The 24484-nt window shown below is 53.3% G+C and overlaps 1 protein-coding gene across 1 annotated transcript in view; it reads right to left on the reverse strand.

The window, feature by feature from the left end:
- The window catches only part of EML1 (EMAP like 1), a 163837-nt gene extending 140409 nt beyond the window's left edge, over positions 1–23428 (reverse strand). The window contains exon 1 of the mRNA XM_033108794.1: positions 23259–23428. Coding sequence (XP_032964685.1) covers positions 23259–23286 — 28 coding nt within the window. The 5' untranslated portion in view covers positions 23287–23428. The remainder of the gene's footprint in view (positions 1–23258) is intronic.
- Between the last annotated feature and the right edge of the window lie 1056 nt (positions 23429–24484).

Genomic DNA, 24484 nt, shown 5'->3' on the forward strand with positions numbered 1-24484 from the left:
CATTATCCATTTCATTTTACAGAGAAAGGAATTGACTCTCAGAGAAGTAAAGAGTCTTGCCCAAGGTCAACAGGTGGAAAGTGCCAGAACCAGCTAGAAAGTACCGGAACCAGGACTGATTCGTCGTCCAGCTGTTTCATTCCCTGATTCCGCTCTCTCTTGGCTGGAATAAACTCTGCTTAGTGGAACCCAACTCTGAGATTTAAAATATAAACACGTAGCCCACTCTTCAACAGAAGTCCAATCTCTGTTCTGTGAAATAAGAAGTAAACCCTGAAATTTCTCACTACGCCTTCTTCTCACACAGTCACCATGGCGATGGGAAAATATTATGCAGTGAAGGAATTATGGGAATATGAATCAGCAGAGCCAGCAAAAGGACCTTCGGAAAACTGTGACTCCCAGTGGACATGCCGCATTGTCAAAGTAAACACTCCAACATGACGAATTGCACTTTGCTTCCTATAGAAACTCAATGGCCGGCCTGGTTCCATTAGCGACAGACCCACTGACTCCATCTGAACACTGGTCTCTTCTTTTTATAAGAAAAGCATTGGCCGTTTACGAGCATGATTGCTGCTTGGCAACACGGTGTTGTGGATATCTGCTGGCTGCGTTCAATTTTAAACATTTTTCCTTGCCAAGTGGAACAAATTACTGATGTTGATTCTCGTGGGTATTTAACATTGTCCAATAGAATTTCTATGGTGAAGAGTTCAAACCCGGTTCTTAAGTCTAAAATGATGGAGCTATTCATCAAACATTAAATACCGTTAGAATGTAATGACTGGCTTATCTTCTTATTGGTAAGCTTCCCTAAAATTGTTAGTCAATCTATGTGTGATTAAAAAAATATTGATTGAGTTCCTCAAAAATATAAATATAGAATTACCAGTTGATCCGCAATTCCACTTCTAGCTATACACTCAAAACTATTGAAAGCAGGGGCTCGAGCAGACATTTGCATGCCGATGGTCATAGCAGCAATATTCACAATTGCCAAAAGGTGGAAACACACAGGTGTCCAACGACAGATGATGGATAAACAAAATGTGGTCTGTCCATTAAATGGGATATTATTCAGACTTCCAAAGGAAGTCTGCTACAACATGGATGAAACTTGAGAACATCATGCTAAGTGACAGTCACAAAAGATGAGTCACACCACAAAAAGACAAATGCTATATGATTCTACTTATATGAGGTCCCTAGAGCAGTCCGATTCGTAGAGACAGAAAGTAGGATGGTGGGTGTCAGGGGCTGGGAAGGAGGGAAGGGAAGTTAGTGTTTAATGGGGACAGAGTTCCAGATTCACAAGGTGAAAAGAGTTTTGGGGATGGAGGGTGGTGATGGCTGCACAACAGTGAGAATGTACTTACTGACACTGAACTGCACACTGAAAAGTGGTTAAGATGACACATTTGCTGTTATGTGTATTTTATCACAATAAAAAAAAGACAGTTGAGGAATGAGCAAGACAGTGGTTTGGGGGTCCCTGGACACTGACTTGGACCTACTGCTGGTCACGCCAAAGGTCTATCAGGAAACTTCAGTCCATGACTCGCCAAGCAGGCATGGTTCTGAGGACAGGTCGAGTCCACACTGTTTATCTGTTGTGTCCCTGGGCTGCAGTGCAGTCCTTCCGTACTGGGTCAGCCACCACCTTCTTTCCTTCCAGGAGCACCTATGTTGTCACCTCCAGGAAGCCTACCCTGACTTTCACTGGCCCTCATGACTCTCCGTGTGTTTGCGAGTCTCCGTGCTCCCCTAGGCGGTAGCCCTTGGAGGCAGGATGCAGCGCCTTGGGACTCAAACTGACCAGTGACCAGTGCTGGTCTGTTTGACAGTCCCCCACCCCCATGGCTATGCCAGTCTGCTTCTTCTATGTTATCCACAGCACACTACCTGGCAAACAGTCCCCCGTTCGACAGATATTGATTGAGCACCTCCTAGGGAAGGCGCCGTGCCAGTGACCATGAGGGATAGAGCTGAATTGAACTTGGCTCCTACAGAGCTGCCAGGAGCAAGGTGATTATAATTATGGACTCTGGAGCCAGACAGCCTGAGTTCAAATCCTGCCTCTGCCACTCAAAAGCTGTGTGACTCTGCCCAAGTTACTCAACTTCTCTGAGCCTCCGTTTTCTCATCTACAAGGTGGGGATAATAATAATAATAATAAGGGGTGTGGCAAGGATTGAGTTAACAGTCGTAAAGTTCTTCAAACAGAGAAAGCGCTTCATAAGCCTAGCCTTGGCTGGCAGGCATTACAGGTCTACTAGGGCTTCTGGTTTCCTTCTGTGATTCCTCATTTCTCCCCCTCCCTGCTTGTCTAGGGCTCCCCCAGGGTCAGGCCTTGGTTGTTTCTGGGGCCCTCAGATAGCAGAGAGTGAAATGCACACAGGAAGTACAGTGAGATGGACCTGCATTCGAATCCCAGCTCTGCACTGGCTGAGTGCAAGTATCCAGAAAGATACCGTTTTCTCAGCCTACGATGGGACCAGTAGGCTGCCACATACAGGGACTGTCCATCCCAGGATAGGTGCTAACTTAATGAGATCACGATTAATATTGGTGGCTGTCAGCATGTGTTTGGGGGTTGGCCCTTACAGTGAGGTTGTGGAGAAAAGCACGTTGCGATGTTGTGTGCTGTAGGCTGCTGGCTGCTTGGAGGAAGGACGGGTCGATAGACTTCCTCCATTAGTAATGTGACATAAGAATTAAATTAACAGATGGATGAAAGTCATGTCCTTTGAACATGATGAAAAAATCCTGCACGGTAACGCCCAGCATAAGGAATGGTCCCATGCATGAGGTTTGGCAGCCGTTAGAAGCAGGAATTACAGAGCTAATGCAGCAATGAGGGGAATGCTTGTGACACAGTGGTGAGGAGAGGAGAGGGAGATGTCGGTTTGCGGGTGGCATGATAGGGCAACCTGCTCAGAAACCGACAGGGAGAGAAGGGAAGCCCACGTAGCTGGCGGTGCTAGGTTCCCAAGTGAAGGGACTACAGCTGATTTCATTTTCTTTTTCTCCATTTAGTGAATTTCCTGTATAGGTTTTGTTTACACATTTGGAAGTTTACTTTAAAAAAAAAAAAAGGGGTGGTTTAAGCCTAGCGCTGTAGTTCCTGATCTGTAACATTCACAGTAAATAAGGACAGTTAGACCCACTTGGGGCTTGACCTACAGCCATTGGGCTGAGGACAGTGATGTCCCCAAACTCACAGTGCCACCACCGAGCTGCTGACCAGGACAGGCTCTTCCGTCTCTGGCTGAGGCCAGAACTGTAAGACCTCCTGTATGGGCAGGAGCCCAGGCTACTGAGAGGATGGAATGAACGGAAAGAGAATGTGCCCACCGCTGGTGACGGTTGATAGCAGGAAAGACACTGATAGTCACAAAGGCCATACACAAAGAAGGGGATCTCCCAGCCCAGGGCTGCACTCAAGGCTGGCTGAGGTGACCCCAGGGAGCGGCTGAACCACCAGAGAACCATAGGGTCAGTGGCATCAGGAAGGTGGGCAGGTGTGGCAGCAGCTGGCAGGAGGATGGAGGGCCCCCAGGAAGAGGCAACCTCCAGCCAAGCAGTCCCCACAGAGACACCCCAACCCTGATTACAGGGTGCCCACTGTGCACTGCGGCACCTGTGGGAGGGTGAGGCTGGCACGGGAGGGCAGGGCCCTGTGCTGGCCCCAGACACCTGGGGTGGGGGAAGCAGAGCCCCTTCCTTCCCCTCCCGCTAGAACCTGGGCCCCACCCTGACTCCCTCGCAGTGCTTATTGCATGACGCTAGGGCCACCTGTACCTGAACAGGCTCCAGTTCAGAAAAACATGAGCTTTTTAAACTGAAACAACATGTCAATCCCACGTCTGGGCGTCAGCTTTTCAGCAACAGGGACCTCTGTCAGGTAAGACTGTTTTCAAGGCCTGTGGGCCTGAAGCAAGTCGCCCAGCGAGTGCAGGCCTGACCCCGACCGTCCTCCAGACCCACCAGCATTGCTGTCAGAGGAGCAACAGCCAAGTAAACTCCAGAGTCTTTGAAAACCAGAGGCCCACGTTTTAACAGAGCTGGGAGGCGCTCTGCACGTTAGCCGTGATGGAAAGGCAGGGCGGGCAGGCTGGAATACTGCTTTTCAAGAAGTCCCTGTGAGCAAGCCTTCTGTCTCTGGACCGAGCCATTCCCAGCCCTCCTGGCCTCGCCAGGACGCCCTGGTGTCAAATGCATAATTTATGAGGATGAGCCTATGCATATTCATGAGCTCACTGCCTTCCAAGGCCAGTTGCTGTCTGTGAAAAATCCTCGAATAATGAATTATTGCGTGCGGGGAGGGCCTGGGTTCAGGGCAGCCTCCAGTCCTCGAAATTACTATAATCTCTAAAACTTGCTTTGAAGAAACTGCTCCCAACTGTGCCTGCCTTTGGTCAAATGTGGGGAGATGCAGAGAATGAAGCCTCCGCCTCAAGGAACCCCTTAGCCCTCAGGCTGCAGGGGTTGGGGCACACCATCAGCATCCAAGGAAACTGAGGCAGGTGTCCTTCTGCAAAGCAACCCTGCCTCCATGGTGGGTGGAATTTGGTAATAAGCCCTCCTAAGCCTCTGAACACATCACAGGAAGAGCCAAAACTGGCCCCCTGGCCGGGGCATTGTCCTTTCTGGGCCTCAGTCTCCCCATCTGTTGACTGGGGAGGCTGCTCTGTCCTTCCACTGACTCTCAGACATGCTTTTCTTGTTTCAGCACTTCTGAGACTATGACTCCCATCAGGGTCTTGGCTGGTGGCGTGGTCTGTACATTTCATCATCAGTGAGATCCTAGGCTCTGATAAAATATAGCAATAAACTACTATTTACTAAGTGCCTACCGTATACCAGGCATCATACCTGGCACTTATAAACAGTGGTGCATAGATAATATGTGCATATCACATGTTCCACAGAACAGAGGCTGGCACGTAGTAGGTGCTCAATGAATGTGAGATTCCCTGCTTCTCCTAGGAAGAAAGGGTGCCCCATTCATCATAATTTGTCTGGTAGAGAATTCTGTTCACGAAACGCTTTATGTCCACGTTTTATTCAGTGAGCTGCGTGGTGCTTGAAGCATTAAATCAGGGCCATTTTAATCTGGATTTGGGGTGAGGGAGGTAAAAAGTTTTCCCAAACTAGTCACAACCCAATTGAAATGTTACTCATGAAACCCAAGACAGTGATTCATTTAATACTCCATCTGGTGGCATTTCTTGCTTACAAGCAATTCACATATGACTCAACTTTGATTTTGCTTATTAAACGTTAACCAGCACACTTCCTCAGCCCAATAAAAAGTCATTTTGAAAGTGCCAGAGGGTGCATGAGACACAGGCACATGAACCACACATGAAGCCCCAAGACATAGATTGCACAGGCCTGCGTGGGGCTCAGGAATGGAGCCTCTGCCCCCAGGGACCGTAATACACACCCAGGTTTGAGAACCGCTGGCCTCAGGTTTTAGGCACTGAACACTGAGGCTGATGAGGACAGTGGCATTCTTTAAGGACATTCATGCAGCTCAAAACCATCTCATTACCCACCCTATTATCTGAATTGGGGTTCTCAAAGGAACAGAAGCCCACGAGGAATGTCAAGGAACTGACAGGCGCCGAGGCTGCTGAGCACGGGGAAGCCGGCCAGAGGCCTCCATCGGCTGCCTGGGCCCGACCCACGCGGTGACTCACAGCCCAGCAGGACGGAGTGGCCTTGATGGCTAGCTGTCCCCCTCCCACTTCCCTGCATCAGCTACCCCGCGATTTCTCTGGTTTATCAGCGTGGGTCATACTGTGGGCCTGATCCCGGCACCCCACCCCTCCCCGTGTTCCAGACCTGACACCCCCCTCCTCCAAGATCCAACCTAAATCACAAGTGATTGACATTGGTCAGCACTCCCCACCCCCAATGCTCTTGGGGGTGCCACCTCCAGAAGCACAGGGTAGGGTCCTCATTGCACCCTCCTGGGGCCCAGCAGGCACTGACTCTCAAATCACTGGCTCCTGGTGACCTCACCCAGGATAACTCCACTCCTAGGCTCCTTTCCACTGAAAGTCCTCTCACTGGGCACATCACGTCCAGGCAAAGGGCTGCAGGACGGCAGCTGGTGACCCTGGGCTGGCCACTTGAGCTCTCTGAGCCTCAGTTTCCTCATCTGTGAAATAGCCTCTCCCCGTGCCGACCCTCGGCTTGGGGCCTGACTCCTGTCCTGTGCTCTCCTTCAAGCCATACCTCCACCTGGAGGCGACTGCTTGGCCACCAGAATCACATCTCAGTTTCCCCACTCCCACCCCAGGGGGGTCAGGAATGGAGCCACCAATGAGCATAAGTGTAAATTAGAATTGGAGTCCCACAAGCTTTGGGGTGGGGGGTGCCAGGACAGGCCCCTTGTTTCCCAGGAGCGGAAGTGGTCTCAGAATGGGCAAGAGGCTGGCCCAGCCCTGGACCGCCAGTCTGTAGCCCTAACAGAAAAGACGTTTTCTACTGCCCCGCCCCTTGAGCGTTTTCTTCCATAGCTGCCACTGCCAAGCACCTACTGTGTGCCAGGCACTCCGCAGGCACTCTCTGGAGCCCCCAAACTATCCAAGAGGTAGATGGGGACATCATAGATGAGATGAGGTCGCAGAGAGGTTAGGAGTCTGCCCAAGGACACACAGCTTGTTAGATACGAGATTTAAGCTCAGGGCCATTCCAGTGACGCTGATGCAGAGACACCTTGCCTGTCCGAGCAGCGTCAGCCCAGCCCTGAGCTCCTCTGAGCTTCTAGGATCCCCGGGCCATCTGAGGCTGAGTATCACCTGTGGTTCTTCCCCTCAGCTCCCCAACACAGCCCAGGAGGCTGGGGGACCAGTGCCAGCCTTTCTATTATTCATATCTCCCTTCGGTTGCCAGCAGGGACGAGGCCCAGAGGCCCTGGCTTTGCCAGGAAAGATAAGGTGCCAACACCTGACTCGCCCTCTCCTGAGCTCCATCTCAATTTCCCGAAAGCACACAAAGGCCTGTTGTTCCCGTCCCTGGCGGGAGCTGGACCTCCTTCTCATGAAAAGAAGATAAACCATTAGCAGGATTACTACCGGTTAGATTTACAGCTTTTCTTCGTGGCCACCTGTCCCCTCCGGTGACATTGCCTGGGCTCGAGGGGCGCGTGCCTGCCATCCGAGGGGCCTCAGGGGTGGGGAGGCGTCAGCTCCCACGTGCCACACTTCCCGGGGTAGGTACTACCAGTTGTCTGTAAGAGGTGAGGAAACTGAGGCTCACTCAGCCTACACAGCGGGCGGATGGCTTTGTCGGTGCTCGCTGCCCCATGTGGGATGCCAAGCTGACTCATTTCTCCTCAAAACAGGTCTTGGAAGCAGTGAATTCGTGTGTGTAAACCCTGCTTCTAACTTTATCGTCAACCAAGTGGAAATCAAAAGCAGAAAACAAAAATGCAAGTCTACCAAAGGGAGCCCCTGGAGGTCAGTCTGCGGCCCCCAGTTCACCCCTTCTCCAGCACCAGGCGGGTCTGGGAGCCCAGTAGTGACCCCACCCAGAGGTCTGACAGAGGTCGCTGGGCTCGGAGGATTCCCACGGTCTCCAGGTCTCTGAGTGTCACGTGGGCCACCCAACGGGAAGCAGGGAACAGGGTAAGCAGCATTCCAGGCTAGGAGATGAGGCCCCCTTCCCACCCTGACAGAACCCCCCCAAGCTGATAATGCTTCCGCCTGTCACAGGATTAAGGGGATGCCACAGGAAGTAGCCTAGTGCTGGGACAAGTAACCATCTGCAGATGGCTGGCATTCCAGGGCGTGGAGATAATCTTATGTCCCCCACCCCCTGTGGTGAGGCACTTTAGAGACCATCAACTGCAGCCCCCCTCCATGTCACGCATCAGGAAACTGAGGCCCAGAGAGGGGAAGAGACTCATCCATGAGCCCCTAGGGACGCAGGGCAGGGCCAAGGAGGGTCTCGGACACAGAGCGGGTCGGGGGCACTTCATGGAAAGCCCTCTGCCTTTGCCTCCCAGCAGCCTTCTGTTGAGACCTCACGCCTCCATGGACCAGCCGTGTGGTGATCCACACCCTCTGAGCCTCAGTTTTCTTGTCCATAAAATGGGAGCGATAATGATACCTAGCTGATGGGGTCTGAGGGAGAAAAAATAGGCAGTGCACGTAAGGGCCTTGCCACCTACTCAAGCCTAAGTGCTTCGTAAAGGCAACTGCAGGAACAAGGACCAGCAGCATCAGAGAAATGATAAGACCGTTTGGTAAGCACCTACTATGTGCCAGGTGCTGGGCACAGAGACGACTCAGACACGGACACTGCCCGCTAGATGTCACCATCTAGTGAGGGGACATACTGAGCGATGGAGGCGTCCAGAGAAGGCTCCTCCCTGGCGGGGAAGGAGAGAGTGGGAGGGAAGGAGGGTTTTGCTGGGAATGACGAGGCATTCCAGGAAGAGGGACCAAAAGGGGAGAAACATGTGTGATGTGCAGAGAGTTCCATCCGCCTGGCTGCACTTGGGGTGGGGCTGGCAGTGCTAGACAGGGAGTCCGGGGTGGCTGGAGGGGTCAGACCACCCAGAGAGGGCCCATGCGTGCCAGGCGGAAGGGTTCAGAAATGGACTCCAGTGCAGAATTCTCCCTGAAGGGTCCCATTAGCTGAATGTCAAGGATGCCAGACCATTGGGCAGAGACAAGAAGTGGCTCCTCTGAGAGGGTAGGTGCGGGGCTGGGGCTGCTTCCTGGGGGGAACAAGACCTCACGCCTCTATGTGTGCTGTGCCCACTGTGCCACCCACCCTGCTTCCTTCTCATGGCTATCCTGAGGTGGGCCTGATTATAGACAGGGCACCTATGCTCGGCAACGTGCAGTCCCTCACCCATAGGTGACTGCAGGGAGCAAGGCCAGGGCCAGCCCCCCACCACCAGCAAAGGCTGCGTTCCCTCCATTGTAGACCCCGCCTTTCAGCTCCCTGGAGTATTTCTTCCATTATCCACACAGTTATGGTTTTATTTCTTTTTTCAAGCTTCACTATTTTTTTAAAAAACTGCTGTTTTTAAAATGTGTATTGTTTCAATGTGTATTTTAAACAGGTAGCAGCTGATGCTTCCTGAAGTCAGTCTCCCTCTGGCAACCCTCACCCACCAACCCTGTCTGCTCAGGATCATAAATCACTTTTTCAGGGGCCGGGAGACCAAGGGGAGGTCGTTGCCCTTGCCATTATCCACACAGTTTATGGTTTTATTTCTTTTTTCAAGCTTCACTATTTTTTTAAAAAACTGCTGTTTTTAAAATGTGTATTGTTTCAATGTGTATTTTAAACAGGTAGCAGCTGATGCTTCCTGAAGTCAGTCTCCCTCTGGCAACCCTCACCCACCAACCCTGTCTGCTCAGGATCATAAATCACTTTTTCAGGGGCCGGGAGACCAAGGGGAGGTCGTTGCCCTTGGTACTTAGCAAGCTGTGGTTCACCAGCTAAACAGGGTTTGGGTCTGGGCTCTGGCGGCCCAGAGAAGGCAGCCCAGAGTGGCCAAGCCCTGACGCAGGCACCCCTACCTGGGAAACCACCTCTCCCCTCCAGTCTGCGCCTCAGCAGGCAGCCTCCCCACACCGACGGGACCAGGACACTTTCTATGGCCCTGAATCTTGGGGACCCTCCCTGATCCCCATCCTCCCTTGCTCCAACCACAGTGCTCAGGGAGGTGTTGTGGGCGGATTCAAAACCAGCATCATCAGAGGTGCTTCTGGGGGTGGGGGAGTCTCTAGTTGCCAATAAGGAACAACTTACACTAAAAATGTTCCTACCTACTGTTGAGCTAAAATTCAGATGTCACTGCACATCCGTGTTCTACCTGGCAGCCCATGTTGACTTCATGAGTTACGAGTGCGTGCCTATGCGTGCATTTATATATGTGGGACTGTGCATGTGTCATCGTTCTAAGACCTTGCCATGGAGAATCAGGATCAAGAACTTGAAACTGGGAGGGTCTTTCTGGGTACATAAGGAAAAATGCCTCTCCTGGAGCTTGTGCCATTTACACTGTGTCAAGGCCAACACTCGGAGCTCCCAGCACGTTGGAACTGTACGGGCTGGCGGATGGCATTTTAAATATCAGCGGCACTTGCTGGGTCCATTAATGGTCCCTCTGGAGCAGCTCCACCAGGGACGCTGTGATTAATCACACTCCAGCATGCCTGGCAAGAAGGCCTTGGGTTTGACATCTCTTATCTTCTGGTGCTTAGACTCCCTGGGTATTAACATCCCCACATGTTGTGCTTGCTAGTAAAACCCTGTGAGATCTCATCCCTCCCCTGCTCAACACCCTTCCCTGACTCCCGTCTCATTCAGTCAAAGCCAATGTCCCCACTGAGACTGCAAAAAGTCCCTTCACAATCTTCCCGTCCTGCGTCCTCTGAGCTCATCTCCCACACCCCATTCACTCTGCCCAAAACTGACCTCACTGGTCTTCCCTGAAACGACCAGGCACTCCTGCCCCAGGGCCTTTGCACCTGCTGTTTCTTCTGCCAGGAATACCCTTCCTTCAGATGATCCCAGGACTCATCCCTCAAGTCCTTCTCTAGTGTCACCTTCTCAGACAGCTCTTCCCCAGCCTCTCTCCACAGTACTGCTCTCTCTCTTTCCTGATTCACTACCCTCTGTCCTCACCACCCTCATCATCATTGCACACACTCTGATTATTTATTTTGTGAGTTATCTGAATGGCCCCTGCCCACCCCTGAGTGTCAGCCCTGTGAGGGCATGGATCACACGTTTCCTTGTCTGCAGCTGATCAGTGAGTGTTTGTTAAATGACTGACTGACTAAATGCAGCTACTTCTCTGCTTCTGTGCCAGGTCACCCAGGATCTTTTGCACAGCAGGCTTCATTTGGAGGACTCAGTTTGTAGCAGGAAGACCCATGTGCAAGGCTGTCTCTAGCACACCAGAGGCGCGATATCTCCCTGGGCCCTGGATGACCATGCTGTCCTATGTCCTACACTTTCCATGCTGCCCTCTGACCTGGAAGATCCTCCCCTCTCTTGTTACTTCCCATTCATACCTTAAGACCTGGCTTGGACTCACCTCCTCCAGGAAGCCTTCCCTGTCCATCCCTCACAGCTCTCACAGCACGTGCTCGCTGGGCTCTCATTGTCCATCTGCTCATTTGTCTCCCCGTCCCGCTGTGACAGAGCATCCTCTGTGCCCCAGGTCACAGCCATGGCCTGGCCAACAGCAGGTACTCAGGATGGTTTGGCAGCTAAGTAAACAATTGCTTGCATAGTTTATTTTTAGGTGTTTTTTGTTTTGTTTTGTTTTGTTTTAATTCCCCTTTACCGACCCTGGGACTTCACCTGGGAGATCTTTAGAGACACCTGCTCCAGACTGGTTCGTTTCACAGGTAGGGAAACTGAGACACGGAAGATGGAAAGTGTGGGAAGTAAGTCCTGTTCAGCATCTTCTCTGAGCCAAGTACCCGTTCCCAAGCAGTGACTCCTTCTCTGGCCACCCCCACTTCTGTGGGTCCCTTGGTAGCCGTTGCTTGGGTGGGCGGAACGGAAGTCATGGCCCTGAACTGAGGCCATGTTTGCTGGGACACTCAGCTTAGTCTGAGTCCCTCTGGAAACAATAGACTTGGGATCCAGGTTTCACAGAAAGATGATAAAGATTTCTGAACCAAAAACTTCTCTTCCCATATCAAGACAAAAGCCTGGAGGGCACAGAGAAGGGAGAGCAGTGGTGGAGGAGCCCGGGAAGGAGGGCGAAGGGCAGGAGTCACAGGCAAGGAGAGGGCTTGGCTCGCCCTTGGGGCAAAACCGCTGGGGCGGGGGGTGGTTCTGAGACCCTCAGCCATTCCCTGGGTCCCTGGCCGGAGCCTGGGGGACAAAAGCTTCTCTGAGGAATCCTGTGCTCGTGCTTGTAGGGGGCTGAAGTGTGGCCCGAAGGATGTCAGGCCCTAATCCCAGGGCCCTTCGAATGTTACCATATATGAAAAAAGAGTCTTTGTGGGTGTGATTAAATTAAGGATCTTGTGATGGGGAGATTATCCGGATTACCAGGCGGGCACTGAATGCCATGACAAGTGCACGTATAAGACAGAAGCAGACAGAGATTTGATGTCTAGAAGAGAAGATGGCAATATGGCTACGGAGGCTGACACTGAGGGATGTGGCCACAAGACAAGGAAAGTCTACAGCCACCAGGCGCTGGAAGAGGCGAGGGACGAATTCTGCTCCAGCGGGAGCATGGCCCTGCTGACACCTCGACTTTGGCCCAGTGCTAGTAATTTCAGACTCCAGGTCCCCAGAAGTGTGAGAGAATAACTACCTGTTGTTTCAAGCCACCAAGTTTATGGTCATTTGCATACTGCAGCGGCTCCAGGAATATAACCCAGTGTCACAACCAAACTGTGTAAGAGCAGAGGAGTTGGGGGAGGAGATGAGAAGCTTGCAGGGCCCTTGGGGACCGAAGCCTCCTGGCTGGCTGGGACTGGGGTACAAAAGCCAGGCCCTCTGTGTCAGACTTCGTGGTGCAGTCTACACTCCAGCGCTCCCCTGGGATCAGGCTATATGGAAGGTCCTATTGTATTTCAGTCACGCTTGGCAGGCATCCTACAAGGTATCATCAGCCTCGTTCTGTACATGAGGAGACGAGGGCTCAGAGAGATTATGTGACTTGCAAAGATCGCACAGCACCAGGTGGCAGAGCTCAAATGCCAATGGCAGTCTGTCTGATTCCCCAGCCACACCCCTCTCCCTGCTTCTCACCTGCTGTCCGAGGGGCTGTGGACGTGGTGGAAAGATGAGAAAAGAATGTGGGACTCTTGGCTGCTGCAGCCCCAGAGCCTGGAGGCCCCTTCAGCTATGACACTCCTTTCCTAGATGTTAAACTCAGCCAAGCATCCAGAGCCATGGAGCCCCCTTTCTCCCACTGGGCTCCACAAGAGAACAGGAATCGCTCCCTCTGGGTGGCCTCCGGGGTGCGCTGCGCGGAGGTGAACGTGTCTTCCGGCCGTGATGAGCTGACGGTGTTCCCTCACCTCGCGCCCAGCTCTGGGTCAGGTTATAGCTACACAATCAGCCTGACCGTCAGCACCTCCACCAGGCCGCAGACTGCCGCCCAGCCTCTCAGGAGGTGCTCCTGGCCTCTTTCCAGTGCTCTCCAGTGATAGACACAAGCGTGCAAGTCCAGGAAGGGCAATGTCACCCCTCGGGAGCAGCCAAGGGGAGGAAGCCAAATAACTCGCGATAAGAAAAACCCGCAGATGTTTCCTCACCAGGAACCTGAAGGACGGGCTGGGTGTATCTTCACTGAGCGTGTGGTCTGGACACCCACTTCATGTGTGTTTCGCCGGGCTGTGTAGACGCGGCCGGGCTACTTGGTCTGCCCACCCCTTTTGAGCTTCAAAGCTGGGAAGAAATCACCCCACGATGGACCGTGTCAGTCGGCACCTTCTTTGGTGATAGTGACCTGTTCTAAATGGGTTTGGAATTTGCAGAAACTTCCAGATTTCCACATTTTTCTATATCCCTTCCTCACGCCAGCCTTCAGAGGAGGGATTCTAAGCCCAGCCTTCAGCTTCAAGCAACAAACATTTGTTCAATGGCCACCCCCAGGAAATGTCACTGAATCCTCATCATGGCCTCGGAGGCAGGCGCTGCCATTGTCTCCGTGTTACAAACAAGGAAACTGAGGCTTAAGAGGTGATGGCCAATAAGCCCATGAAAAGCTGCTCCCATTATTAGTCACCAGGGAAACGCAAATCAAAACCACAGCAACATGCACCCCCACTAGCACGCACGGAATCAAAAAGATAATACCAAGTGTTAGCGAGGCCGCGGAGAAATCGGAATCGTTACATACACGCCGGTGGGGATGGGACATGGTGCAACGCCGGCAATTCCTCAAAAGGTTAAACATAAAGTGACCACATGACGAAGTCATCCCAGCTCCAGGTGTACCCCCAAAAGAGATGAAAACATATGTTCACCCAGAAACATGTACACGAGTGTTCATAGCAGCACTATTTAAAATAGCCCCAAAGTAGAAATAACACAAATGTCCACCAACTGAGGAATGTATAAACAAATGTGGTCTATCCATTCAATGGACTATTATTCAGCCGTGAAAGGAATGAGGCATTTACATGCCACAACATGGACAAAACTAAAAATGTTATGCTGAGCGAAGGAAGCCAGTCACAAAAGGCCACCACTTATCACACAATTCCGTTTATACAGCATGTCCAGAACAGGCAACCTATAGGGCCAGAAAGTGGATGAGCTGTTGCCAGAGGCTAAAGGGTGACTGCTAATGGGGAGGGGGGTTGTCTTTGGGGTGATAAAGATGTTGTAACATTGATTGTGGTGACGGTGGCACAACTCTGTGAAATTCCTAAAAAACACTGAACGGTGCGCTTTAAGTAGGTGAGTTGTATGGTATGTGAATTACGTCCCAGTAAAGCTGATAACAACAACAACAACAAAATAGTACTGCAGCCAGCACGGGGACCAAGACTCTCGGCAGAGCCCGTGGCCTGGAGCATCCATCACTGGGCATTGCCTTTGTCATCCCTGGGGGACTTGGAGGAAGCCGAACACAACTCCCCTGGCCGGCCCGCCCCCCGAGTTCCCCACAGCTTCAGGGCCAGCTTGGGAGCCCGGGACCTCTGAGTGGGCCAGAGACATGCCCCTGAGACATGCTCTCCTCGCCGCTCTGGGGTTAAGGCCACCCTGACAGCCCCGCTGGACTAGAAAAATCTTGGCTGCGACTCCTTCTCCTGCCAGTGCCCCCTGTCTGAGTTCTGACTCTGGGGGAGAAGGGCTACTGCCCAGCACCCTGGACACACACAGTCTTACGGCTGTCACAGCTGCCAGTCCTGGAGGCACCGAATTATGATACCGTACCTCCTGGGTTGGGGGCAGTCCTGAGGTCCCTCCTTTTTCAACAAGTTTCAAGATTGAAAGATAAGGGAAGAGAGTCCATGGCGGCTGAGGGAGGGGCTTTTGCTAGGCCCTCCCAGGGCACCGAGTGCCTGACTTCCTGCTGGGTCACAGGACAGAGCACCAGTCAGGGAGGAGCAGGGGCTAGGGCAGGGTGCCGAGTTCCTGGGACTCAAAGTTAATTCCTCACCCACTGGTGTCCAGGCATGTGAGACGGGGACAGTGCCCCTCAGAGCTGTGACACACAGATTAGTGAGCACAGATGGGAGGGAACCTCCCAGGGCAGGGCTCACAGTAGCTGCTCAATAAACCAGAGTATGCGGCCATTTGTGCTTCTCTCACTGGGAGGAACTGGAGAGGGTTGGGATGGGGGCAGCCCAGGGGGTGGGGACACAGCACAAGGCCCTGCTCCAGCCTCAGCCACACTTCTTGGGCATGAAGATGCCAGAGCACCCACAAGTGTTAGATCGGTTAGGAGTGCAGCCCTGGGCTGCATGGAGGGTCCGGCTGGACCCACCCTGGTCCTAAGGCAGAGCCAGGGGACCAGCCCTTGGCTGACAGTCACCGAGCTGCGCCTTTGGAGGCACCTCCCAAACCCTCAGCTTCTGCTACAGGAAAGAGAACGGATTACCTTATGTAACATTCCTGGGCCCAGAATCTGATGGAAGCCTCTCCAGGGAGGACAAAGGACTTGGCTGGAGGTCACTCAGTGCGTTAGTGTCAGCACTGGGCTGGGGCCAAGCGTCCAGCCTCCAAACCCAGTGCTCCCCCTGGCATCCCTCTGCCTTCCAAAGAAATTCAGACTCAATTTCATCTGCTTGTCTTCTCTCCTGGTAAAAGCCTTTCCCCCAAGCCTGCTGCCTGACCCGCCGTGCCCCCTTCTTAGCAAAGGACTGAGGCTTGGCCAGACCTCTTGCCAGCCCTCCTCAGGCTGCTGGGTGCAAAACAGCAGACCCAGGCTGTGGCCTGCTCTCCTGCATCCGGCTCCGGTCTCTCCCACTACCTACTGTGCGCTCCGGGGCCAGTCACTCAATTACTCTAAACCTCAGTTTACTTATCTGAACAACGGAATAATAATGCTTACCACAGAAGGTTATAAGGAGAGTCATGTGGAATTCTGTGTGTGGAAGGACCTAGGGGAAGGAGAGCGGGCATTTATTTAGTGCCTACTATATACATTCTCCTTTACTGCTCTAGTAACCTCAGTCTATTAACCCTACGGGCGGTAGAGGAAACTGAAGTACCAGGTGAAGGCAATCCCCAGCCAGCTCTTCCCTCAGGCCACAGTGCCTGGTGGGACCCCGTGCACATAGGACGTGCTTAGTTAAGTACCTGCTGAATCCGAACATGCACTCAACCAGTGAGCTCCCCCCTTGCCACGAGGAGCCACAGGAAGCGTGTTTTGTGCAACCGCACCAGCGTTTTGACATGTTTTTCCACCCGAAATAAATGAGGCGGGATTCCTAGAAGATGTGTTTAAATTTGGTAGAGTTCTCTAAACACTTTGGCTTAGAGGTTGGAACATGGGGCCCAGAACTGTAGGAGTGTCTGATCCCCCACACGGAGCCCAGCAATCCCAAACTCAATTCCGGTTTTACTTCCAGCAATTCAGGTGACGTCACTGACTCTCAGCGAAGAGCTCAGAGAGGACTGCTAGTCTCGGCAAAAGTTATTTTTAAACCAAGTTTTATCTCTTTATATGAAACCATGTGTGTTGTTCACCGCCATTGCCCTCTGCTAAGCTGTAAAGTTTTATTTAAACTCCTTTAGTTACATAGGATTAAAAGTCAATGGGGATTTTAAACTGAGGATGCAGCCCCTACTTGCTGGGTCATCGAATCAAGGAACTAGTGTCTGCATCAGAGCGACGAAGCGTGCAGTCTCCTCAGAGTTTCGTTTTCCAATATTTTTCTATAATCATTACCTTCTAAACTCATATCCCGTTTTTCAATCTGCTGACTACGTTGATTTGAACAGGTTCACGAGCTATCCATCCCAACTTCCTCTTTTGCGCCTTAGCAAGTAATATAATACATCAGCGGAGCTTTTGGCAATTGACAGCTAACATTTCTCTGGGTTATGCTTTCCCTTGCTGGTGTCATGACCAAATCTTTCTGAAATTACTTTTGTACTTTTAAATGCAAATTCAAGTCTGTAGGAGACAGCACATATTTTTAAAAATCTTGCCCCTTGCTTTGTGATTTGCATATTGGAAGGACTCGTGATATGCAGTTCAGACGCTAGCTGACCACAGCTCATAATTAAAATGGATTACTTAAAAAAAAGTCAACTGAGAAAAAAAGCCAATGCGAGGCAGCTATTGCTACTGCTCACTAATGATGGAGGGCTGCCGCTCCCCCCTTGCCACTGCGTGTGGCACGTACCTTGCTTACGCCAGTACATGCCAGCAGCAGCAATATCAGTCACTTCCGGTGGGAGCATTTAATTGCCAGTGTGGTGTGTCCTCCTCCCTCTTCTCCTGCCTTATGCCTGGGGAAGCGTGGGTCCATATGGAGGCATCAGGCTGAGCTACCCCGTAGGGGACCTGCCCTAAGAGTGGCCCAGACCCACAACAGACTTTGCATGAAAGTCCTTCATTGTCTTAAGCCACTGAGATTTGTGTTTTCCACAGTATGTCTAGCCCATGCTGAGTGATACGGTCAGTAAAAAACAAGGGGATTGGTGTGGTGAATGCAAAAATTTGAAATCAATAGTTATGGGTGACCACAAGTATCTTTGACCTGTCTCAGCATCAGCGCCTATTTCATTTTCAATGCATAGATTCAAGGAAAAACAGACAGGTGGATGTAAACACTAACAGCTTTGTTTGGTTTTTAAAATATAATAAGTAATTTTAAAAATCTATCTTGCTACATCAAGAAAGCTCCATTAGGATGGACTCAATACTTTGAAAGAGCAGAAGTAGGCAATTTCGTTTGCAAGTTGACTGCCCAACAGCTTCTAACCTGGATTTCTGGCCATATGAGTAAAAGCCCCAGGCCACTTCAGACGCTGGAACGAGGACTCAGCCACATGCATTGATTCATTTGCTGCTCTGAGCCCACGGGCCAGGGATGAGGGCCAGCACAGAGCAGGTGTCCCTGAGTCCTGCCTGATGTTGCAACACGGGACATGCCTGCAGAGCCGTGTGCTCACATGTAGGATTCCACATGAGTAGATGCAAACAAATAACCTCCGAGGCCAGAAGGAGGATTGTCCCAGGTCACACAGCACTGAGCCCCACCCAGCACATCTGACATCCAACATCATGCGAGCAGGACAGGGGGTGACCAGGTTGGCACTGCTCAAGCTGGAGCAGATGGTGGGAGGGGGTGCAGGGTCTCCCAGGGCAGCAGAACTCAGGGGAGAGTCCCTGGAGGAGGCAGGGCCCCCCCAGACCCAGAGGATAGGCTGGCTTTGAGCAGGAGGAGGGAAGTGGAAAAGACGGAACAAAGGTGCCGGACGGGCTGGACCTGTTTTGGAATCAGGTCTGAATCCCAGCTCATCATCCCTTAGCTGGGTGACCGTAAGCCAGTCTCTCTTTCTCTTGGGCCTCAGTTTCCCCTCCACAACATGGGGACCCCCGGGGTCAGGAGTGTGGACGTGGAATGTGGTGTGATGTGTGGGAGCATCCTCTGGAGGGTCCCACATCGGCCCCGCCCAAACCCCGCCTCTCGTGCAAGGCCTTTGGGGGCTGCTCAGGTTAAGTTCTCCTTGTCACCAATAGCACGGGCCCTGCACGCCTACGGCAACAGCTGAAAGGTTCATTCCTGAGGACCACAGGCTGCCACCCACACCTACCCAGCCTGTGGTTCATAAGGAGCTTGAAGGTGTCATCTCATCTAACCCCCATGACACCCTCCAAGGTCGTGGTGAAACCTTCACTTAACAGATGAGATGACTAAGCATCAGAGAGGAGAAGGAGCTGCCTGTGTCCACAGTGGGTGACAGGTTCGCCTGACTCTAGAAACCATTCCCCATCCACTCCAATGTGTTGCATGGACTGAGCCCTGGCACTTTGCCAGGTTTTGCCAGGTCACGCGCCAGTCCCCTGGGAAAGAGCAGTCTGTCCTTTATCCTTTAGACCTTCCTGATGGGTGCGGCAGCATCAGGCGCCAGCCTCCCCACCCCACCCCCAACACTTTCCAGATGCCCCCATCATTCCCCTCCCCCCCCTTGAGGTGGCCATACCCTCTCTCATCAGGACCATCTCACCAGCCTCATCCTAGGCCTCTTGGCCCCAGATTCTCTCTCCAGCCCCTCTGCCCCCTACACTGAAGCAGTCCAGGTACCTCCTCGGCTCCAGAGTCTGCACTGGATCCCTATTGCCCAAGAGATGTAACCTGAACCCAGTTGCCTGTCTAGAAAGGGAGGCAACCCTCACCAACACAACGGGAGCAACCTAGAAAGACGCTGAGGCCAGGGACCAAGCCCCCCTCTCCTGGGAGAAGACACTTCCTCTCTAAGAGCAGGGCCTAAATAATTAAAGTGTTTTGCTTTTATCTCCTCACAGAGTTGTTCGCCACAGGCCCATCCCTGAGGTCAGTCGGTAACAGAAAGGAGAACAAAACCCAGGCAGGACAGGGTGGAGGTGGAGGCCACTCTGCTCCCTGGCAAGGGGCTTCCTGTGAGGTCTGGAGGACAAGAAGCTGCGGCTGGATGTCTGGGACGCCAGGAGGAATTGAGTGAGGTACGGGGTGGCCCGCCCCAGTGTCAGGCCCCCACCCTTGGAAAACCTCCTTGCATTCAGGCAGAGAGATATCTAGAGGGCCAAGTATGGGGGCCTATGGGGGACCCCAGAGAGCTGGCAGCCCTCCCAAGCTGAGTTACTTGGAAGAGCTCCAAGAGCTCAGAGCATTGAGGGAGGCGATAAACCAGGGGAACCAGCCGCTCCCTCCCATACACAAACACAAAAACCAGGCACTAGCAGGGGTGGCCCTTCCCACTGTACAAACAGGGTGACTGGGACCCAGAGGGAGCAGGGGAGCGGGTGGGAGGTGACACAGGAAGAGAGAGAGGGTCACTCTGCTGGCTGAGCACTTAGCTTAGGGGTGTCCATCCTCACCACACCTCCCAACACAGGGCCAATGCCCCCCAGTCATTGAGGCTCAGAGAAGTTAAGTGACCCGCCCAAGGCCACAGAGGCAGGGAGTGGCAGAGCCGAGACTGAACCCTGGGTTCTGATGGACCTGCCTTGGTGCTCTGCTGAGAACACAATGGCCTGTCTTTGGTGCTTGGAATTGTAAAATTGCTTTGCTGGAAACCTTCCCAAACATGGGGGGAACTGACAGCACAGAGGCTGGATTCTCTTCCTGCGGAGTCCTGCCAGGAGGGGTGGGGGTGGGTCACAAGGTCAAAGGCAGGAAAAGACAATCAACAGACCCAGGATGTGTGGAGCCAGCACCTCCTGGGCCCCTCCATCCAGGCAGTGACAGCACTCAGACACCAAGGGGCAGAGCCAGGCCCAGCATCGGGACACTGTAAAGGCGGCACCCCCACTGACACGGTGTGCCGGCTGGCAGTTGTCGGTGCAGCCAAGTTCCTGCTATAAATACGGTGCTGACTCTGGTAACCTTAGCCTCCAGGCTCCCGGCCCAGGCACAGGGCCATAAATCCTGGCCGACCCACCACCTGCCGCTGTGCTCCTGCTCTGTGGGATTTTCCTGACACCCTAACGAGGTACCACATTTTTTTACAGGCTCCACATTATTAGATGCATTGGTGAGACTGCAGTCTCTGAAATGAGGGGGTCTGAGGGCCAAAAGGCCTATGAGATTGCCAGCACACCCTTAAGTGAGCAGGGCGGGAACCTCCCTGGAAGAGGCCCGGAATCGAAGTTCTACACAAACAGGGTATGGGGAGCTGGGTTCGAATCCCAGCTCTACCATTTACCAGCTGGGCGACCTTGGGCAAGTCTGCCTTTCTGAGCTTCAGTTCCCTCAGCTATGCAGTAGGGTTCATGCCACACTTCCAGGGATTAAACAATGGGTCCAAAATGGCCAGGGCACAGGATAGAGCAGATAATTTCATCTCTTCGTTTCCTCACGGGGTCGCAGCTCATTTATTGGTTGAATAATAATAACAACAGCTACAACTGCTGACAATAAGCCTGGAATTATTTTTAGTACATTACATGTCTTTGGTCACTTAATCCTCACTGGAACACGAGGAGCTAATGTCCTATTATTGTCCCCATTTAACAGATGAGGAAACTGAGGCACAGTGTGTTTGAGTAATTTGCCCAAGGTCACACAGATAGTGGGTGAAGAGCTGAGAACTTTCCCGCGGCTGACACAGGCCCAGGGATTGGTTACTAAAAACAGAAATATTTCCCAGCAGTCTCCTGGGCCCTATCGCTTCTACAAGGTAGGAACACTAGAAAGACTTGAACTTCAGATAATAGAGTCTAGGAGATCCCCCCAGAAATAAAAATACACCCCGGCACCCAGATGCTGTCTTCACTCCTGCCAACTAGGTTCCATCACAAGCCCAGTACATTGGAGACCAAAGACCATCACATGGCACTTTATAGGCAGGCAGCCAAGCCCCAAGCTCACCCAGGGCTACCCACCCAGCCAGGGTGGGCAGAGCCAGGATGGTGCCCACTGACTCCCAACCCAGCTGACCCTCTCCTGAACATTGAAGGGGCAGCAAAGGCCATGTCTTCTCCTAGCCTCCCAGACACACACACACACACACACACACACACACACACACACACGTGCGCGCGCGCGGTTGGGGCCCATTCCATCACCCTAACAGGCTAAATATTATCCCGGCCTTCCTGAAATACCCATCTCCACGCGGGTGGTTTTACAAGCTGCTAAAAGCAGGGCCGTGTCCCTGGTGGAGGGAAAGAGCTATTCCGGGTCCGTGTCAGGTGTGGGCAGAGCCAGCCAGAAAGGGCCTGTCTGCCGCACCCCCCACACTGGCTCCTCGGCTTTCACAGCCACGGCGGACAATTCCTGGCAGCCAGTGCCACTGGCGCCCAGCGGAAGAGGGTGAGGTCAGGCCACCTTTTTCAGTGTCCCCCTCCCCAACACACACACACACACACACACACACACACACACACACTGTTCCAAGTCTGACCCAGATACGCTCCAGGACTGGGACTGTCCATCACACACCATGCACAGTGGGGCCACGCTGCTGTCACCCACAACCCACCCCAGGACGCCTGGGACAGCTTTCTGTGCCCATCATTCTCGACAGCAGTGTTTGACAGATAAGGAATCCAAGGCCACAGACCTGCAGTTACTCGGACAGGGAGGCCTGGCTGGAGGGGGCAGACCACACACGCAGGCCCCTGCACCCCTGGGCTCCTGCCTGGATCCCCACTACTGGCTGCTTCCACGAAGGTGCCACTGAGTTCTCGCTGCACACCAGACACTGACAGACGCTATCACATGTCATCACATTTACTCTTCACAGCAACCTGTGGGTTGGGGACTATTACCACTGTCTCCTTTTTCACCTGGGGACACTGAGGCTCAGAGCAGCTAAGCTTCTACCTGCCCAAGGTCACCCAAGCTGGAAGTGAAAGAACTGGGATTTGAACCTGGCAGCCTGACTCCGGAGTCCCAGATGTACCTCCAGGATTAAACTATCACCTACCCCTGCCCCACCTGAGGCCAATTTGGGGGGATGTTCCGATCAGAGCTTGTCTTCAATTGGAAGGAGCTGGGGCAGCCAGCCAGGTAATCCAGTGGCTAGTCACCACCACAGCCCCTTGCCTGGGTCAGGGCAGAGGGCATGTGGGCAGACCCCCGGATCTGACCGCCCTCTGCCTGCCTGTGTCCCTGGTCATTTCTAACCTAGAGGATTTGGGAGCCCACAGCGTGCCTGCTTGTGCTGGCAGACCACAGGCTCAGAACTTCCCACAGGTCTCAGAACTTTGGGGAATCAGATGGAAGCTGTAGGTTCCTCCCCTCTCAGATAAATGTTCACACACACTCTTTTCCATGCAGTTCCAGGGGCCCAGGGCACCCTGAGACCACCCAGGAGTCCAGCTGCAGCCTAGGCTCCCGCTGCACTGTGGGGCAGCTCTGCGTGTCCCGGCTGACAGCCGGAGGGTTTGCAGCAGGCACAGCTTCCTGCTCCAGTCCCATGGGGAAGCCACGGGGGTGCAACAGAACTTAACTTTGAAAGTCAAGCTCCCCCCTCCAGGAGTGCAGGCCCCCAGACATCAGGCTAGAAGGAAGGGGGTCCAGCCCCACAGCTGCCTGCAGCCTGGGGGGGCGGGGGCGGTACCCTCCATGATCAGTGGCCTTGGCTCAGCAACCAGACCTGTAGTAGGTAAATATAGCACTGCCACTCACCAGCCGAGGGGCCCTCGCCGTCAGACATGGTGCAGGAGAAGCGGGCAGCCGGCCACAAACTGCAGGGACACTCAGAGGCCTCCGGGCCGTCGCCCACCTGGTGGGGCTTGGGGCTGCCGGCCCTGCTCTGTGTCCAGTCCCCAGGCAGCGTCCCGCCCCTGCTGGCCAGCCACCTCCCCCCATGCTGGGCTGGGCTGATAAGAACAAGCTCCACTGCCAGGAGCCCTCACGATTGGTGGATAAATCTGGGCACTGCCCTCCCCTGCCCGGGGCCTCTCCCAGGCAGCCTCGGAATGGTGCCTGAGAAACCACTGCACCCCTGGGTGCTTGGTCGGTCCCCAAGACCCCAGGCCCAGAATGCCTGCACGCATTTATGGGCACTAGAGAAAAAGAACCACGAGTATGTGCCAGGTGCCGGGTCATGCTGAGTGCCACCACATTTGTCATCTCACTCAGCTTTCTGCAGTAGCCATGACCATCATTGCCATGTCACAGATGGGGTTAAGTGACCCACCCAAGGCCACCCGGCCATTTTGGGGCGTGACCCGAGCTGGGCCCTGGAGCCCGCCTGTCACTCTTTCCAAGGCTCCAGGAAGGCACGGCTGCTGCCTTTGACCGGCTGACCAAGAGCAGCCAACACATATGAGCACCTCCTCGGGGCTGACTGCTGCATATGTGTTGGGGGTGCTGAGTCGGGAGGAAGTGGACCCGCTGGGAGCAGCCATGTGACTCTGGCTGGCACAGAATGGATTCTCAGGAAAATTGGTTCAGAGAACACACCTCAGCAAGCATTTAGTATGCACATGCTGTGGGCTTGCCTAAAAGCCAACATAGCTCCTCCTTTGGGTCCCACACGGGAAGGGCAGGTCTAGCCAAGGTCCTGGGCCAGAGACCAGGGCAAGCGGCAAGTGGAGGGCTCTGGGCTGAGATCCCAGACACATCCTCCTGGGTTCCAGGTCTACCCAGGTCTGTATGCAGAGCACAGAGGGAGTGGAGTGGCTTACGGAGAAGGAGAAGCTGACTATCAAGCCCAATCAGAGAGATATGGGAGGGCTTCCTGGAAGAGCTGGCATTTGAGTTGCATCTTTGAGGGATAAGAAAGTTTTTCCACGGGGTGTCCGGATGGCTCAGTTGGTTAGAGCGCGAGGTCTCAACAACAAGTTTGCCAGGTCATTTCCCACCTGGGATGGTGGGCTGCGCCCCCTGCAACTAGGATTGAAAATGGT

The sequence above is a fragment of the Rhinolophus ferrumequinum genome, chromosome 6, assembly GCF_004115265.2.
Source record: "Rhinolophus ferrumequinum isolate MPI-CBG mRhiFer1 chromosome 6, mRhiFer1_v1.p, whole genome shotgun sequence".
In the NCBI taxonomy this organism is placed as follows: Eukaryota; Metazoa; Chordata; class Mammalia; order Chiroptera; family Rhinolophidae; genus Rhinolophus; species Rhinolophus ferrumequinum.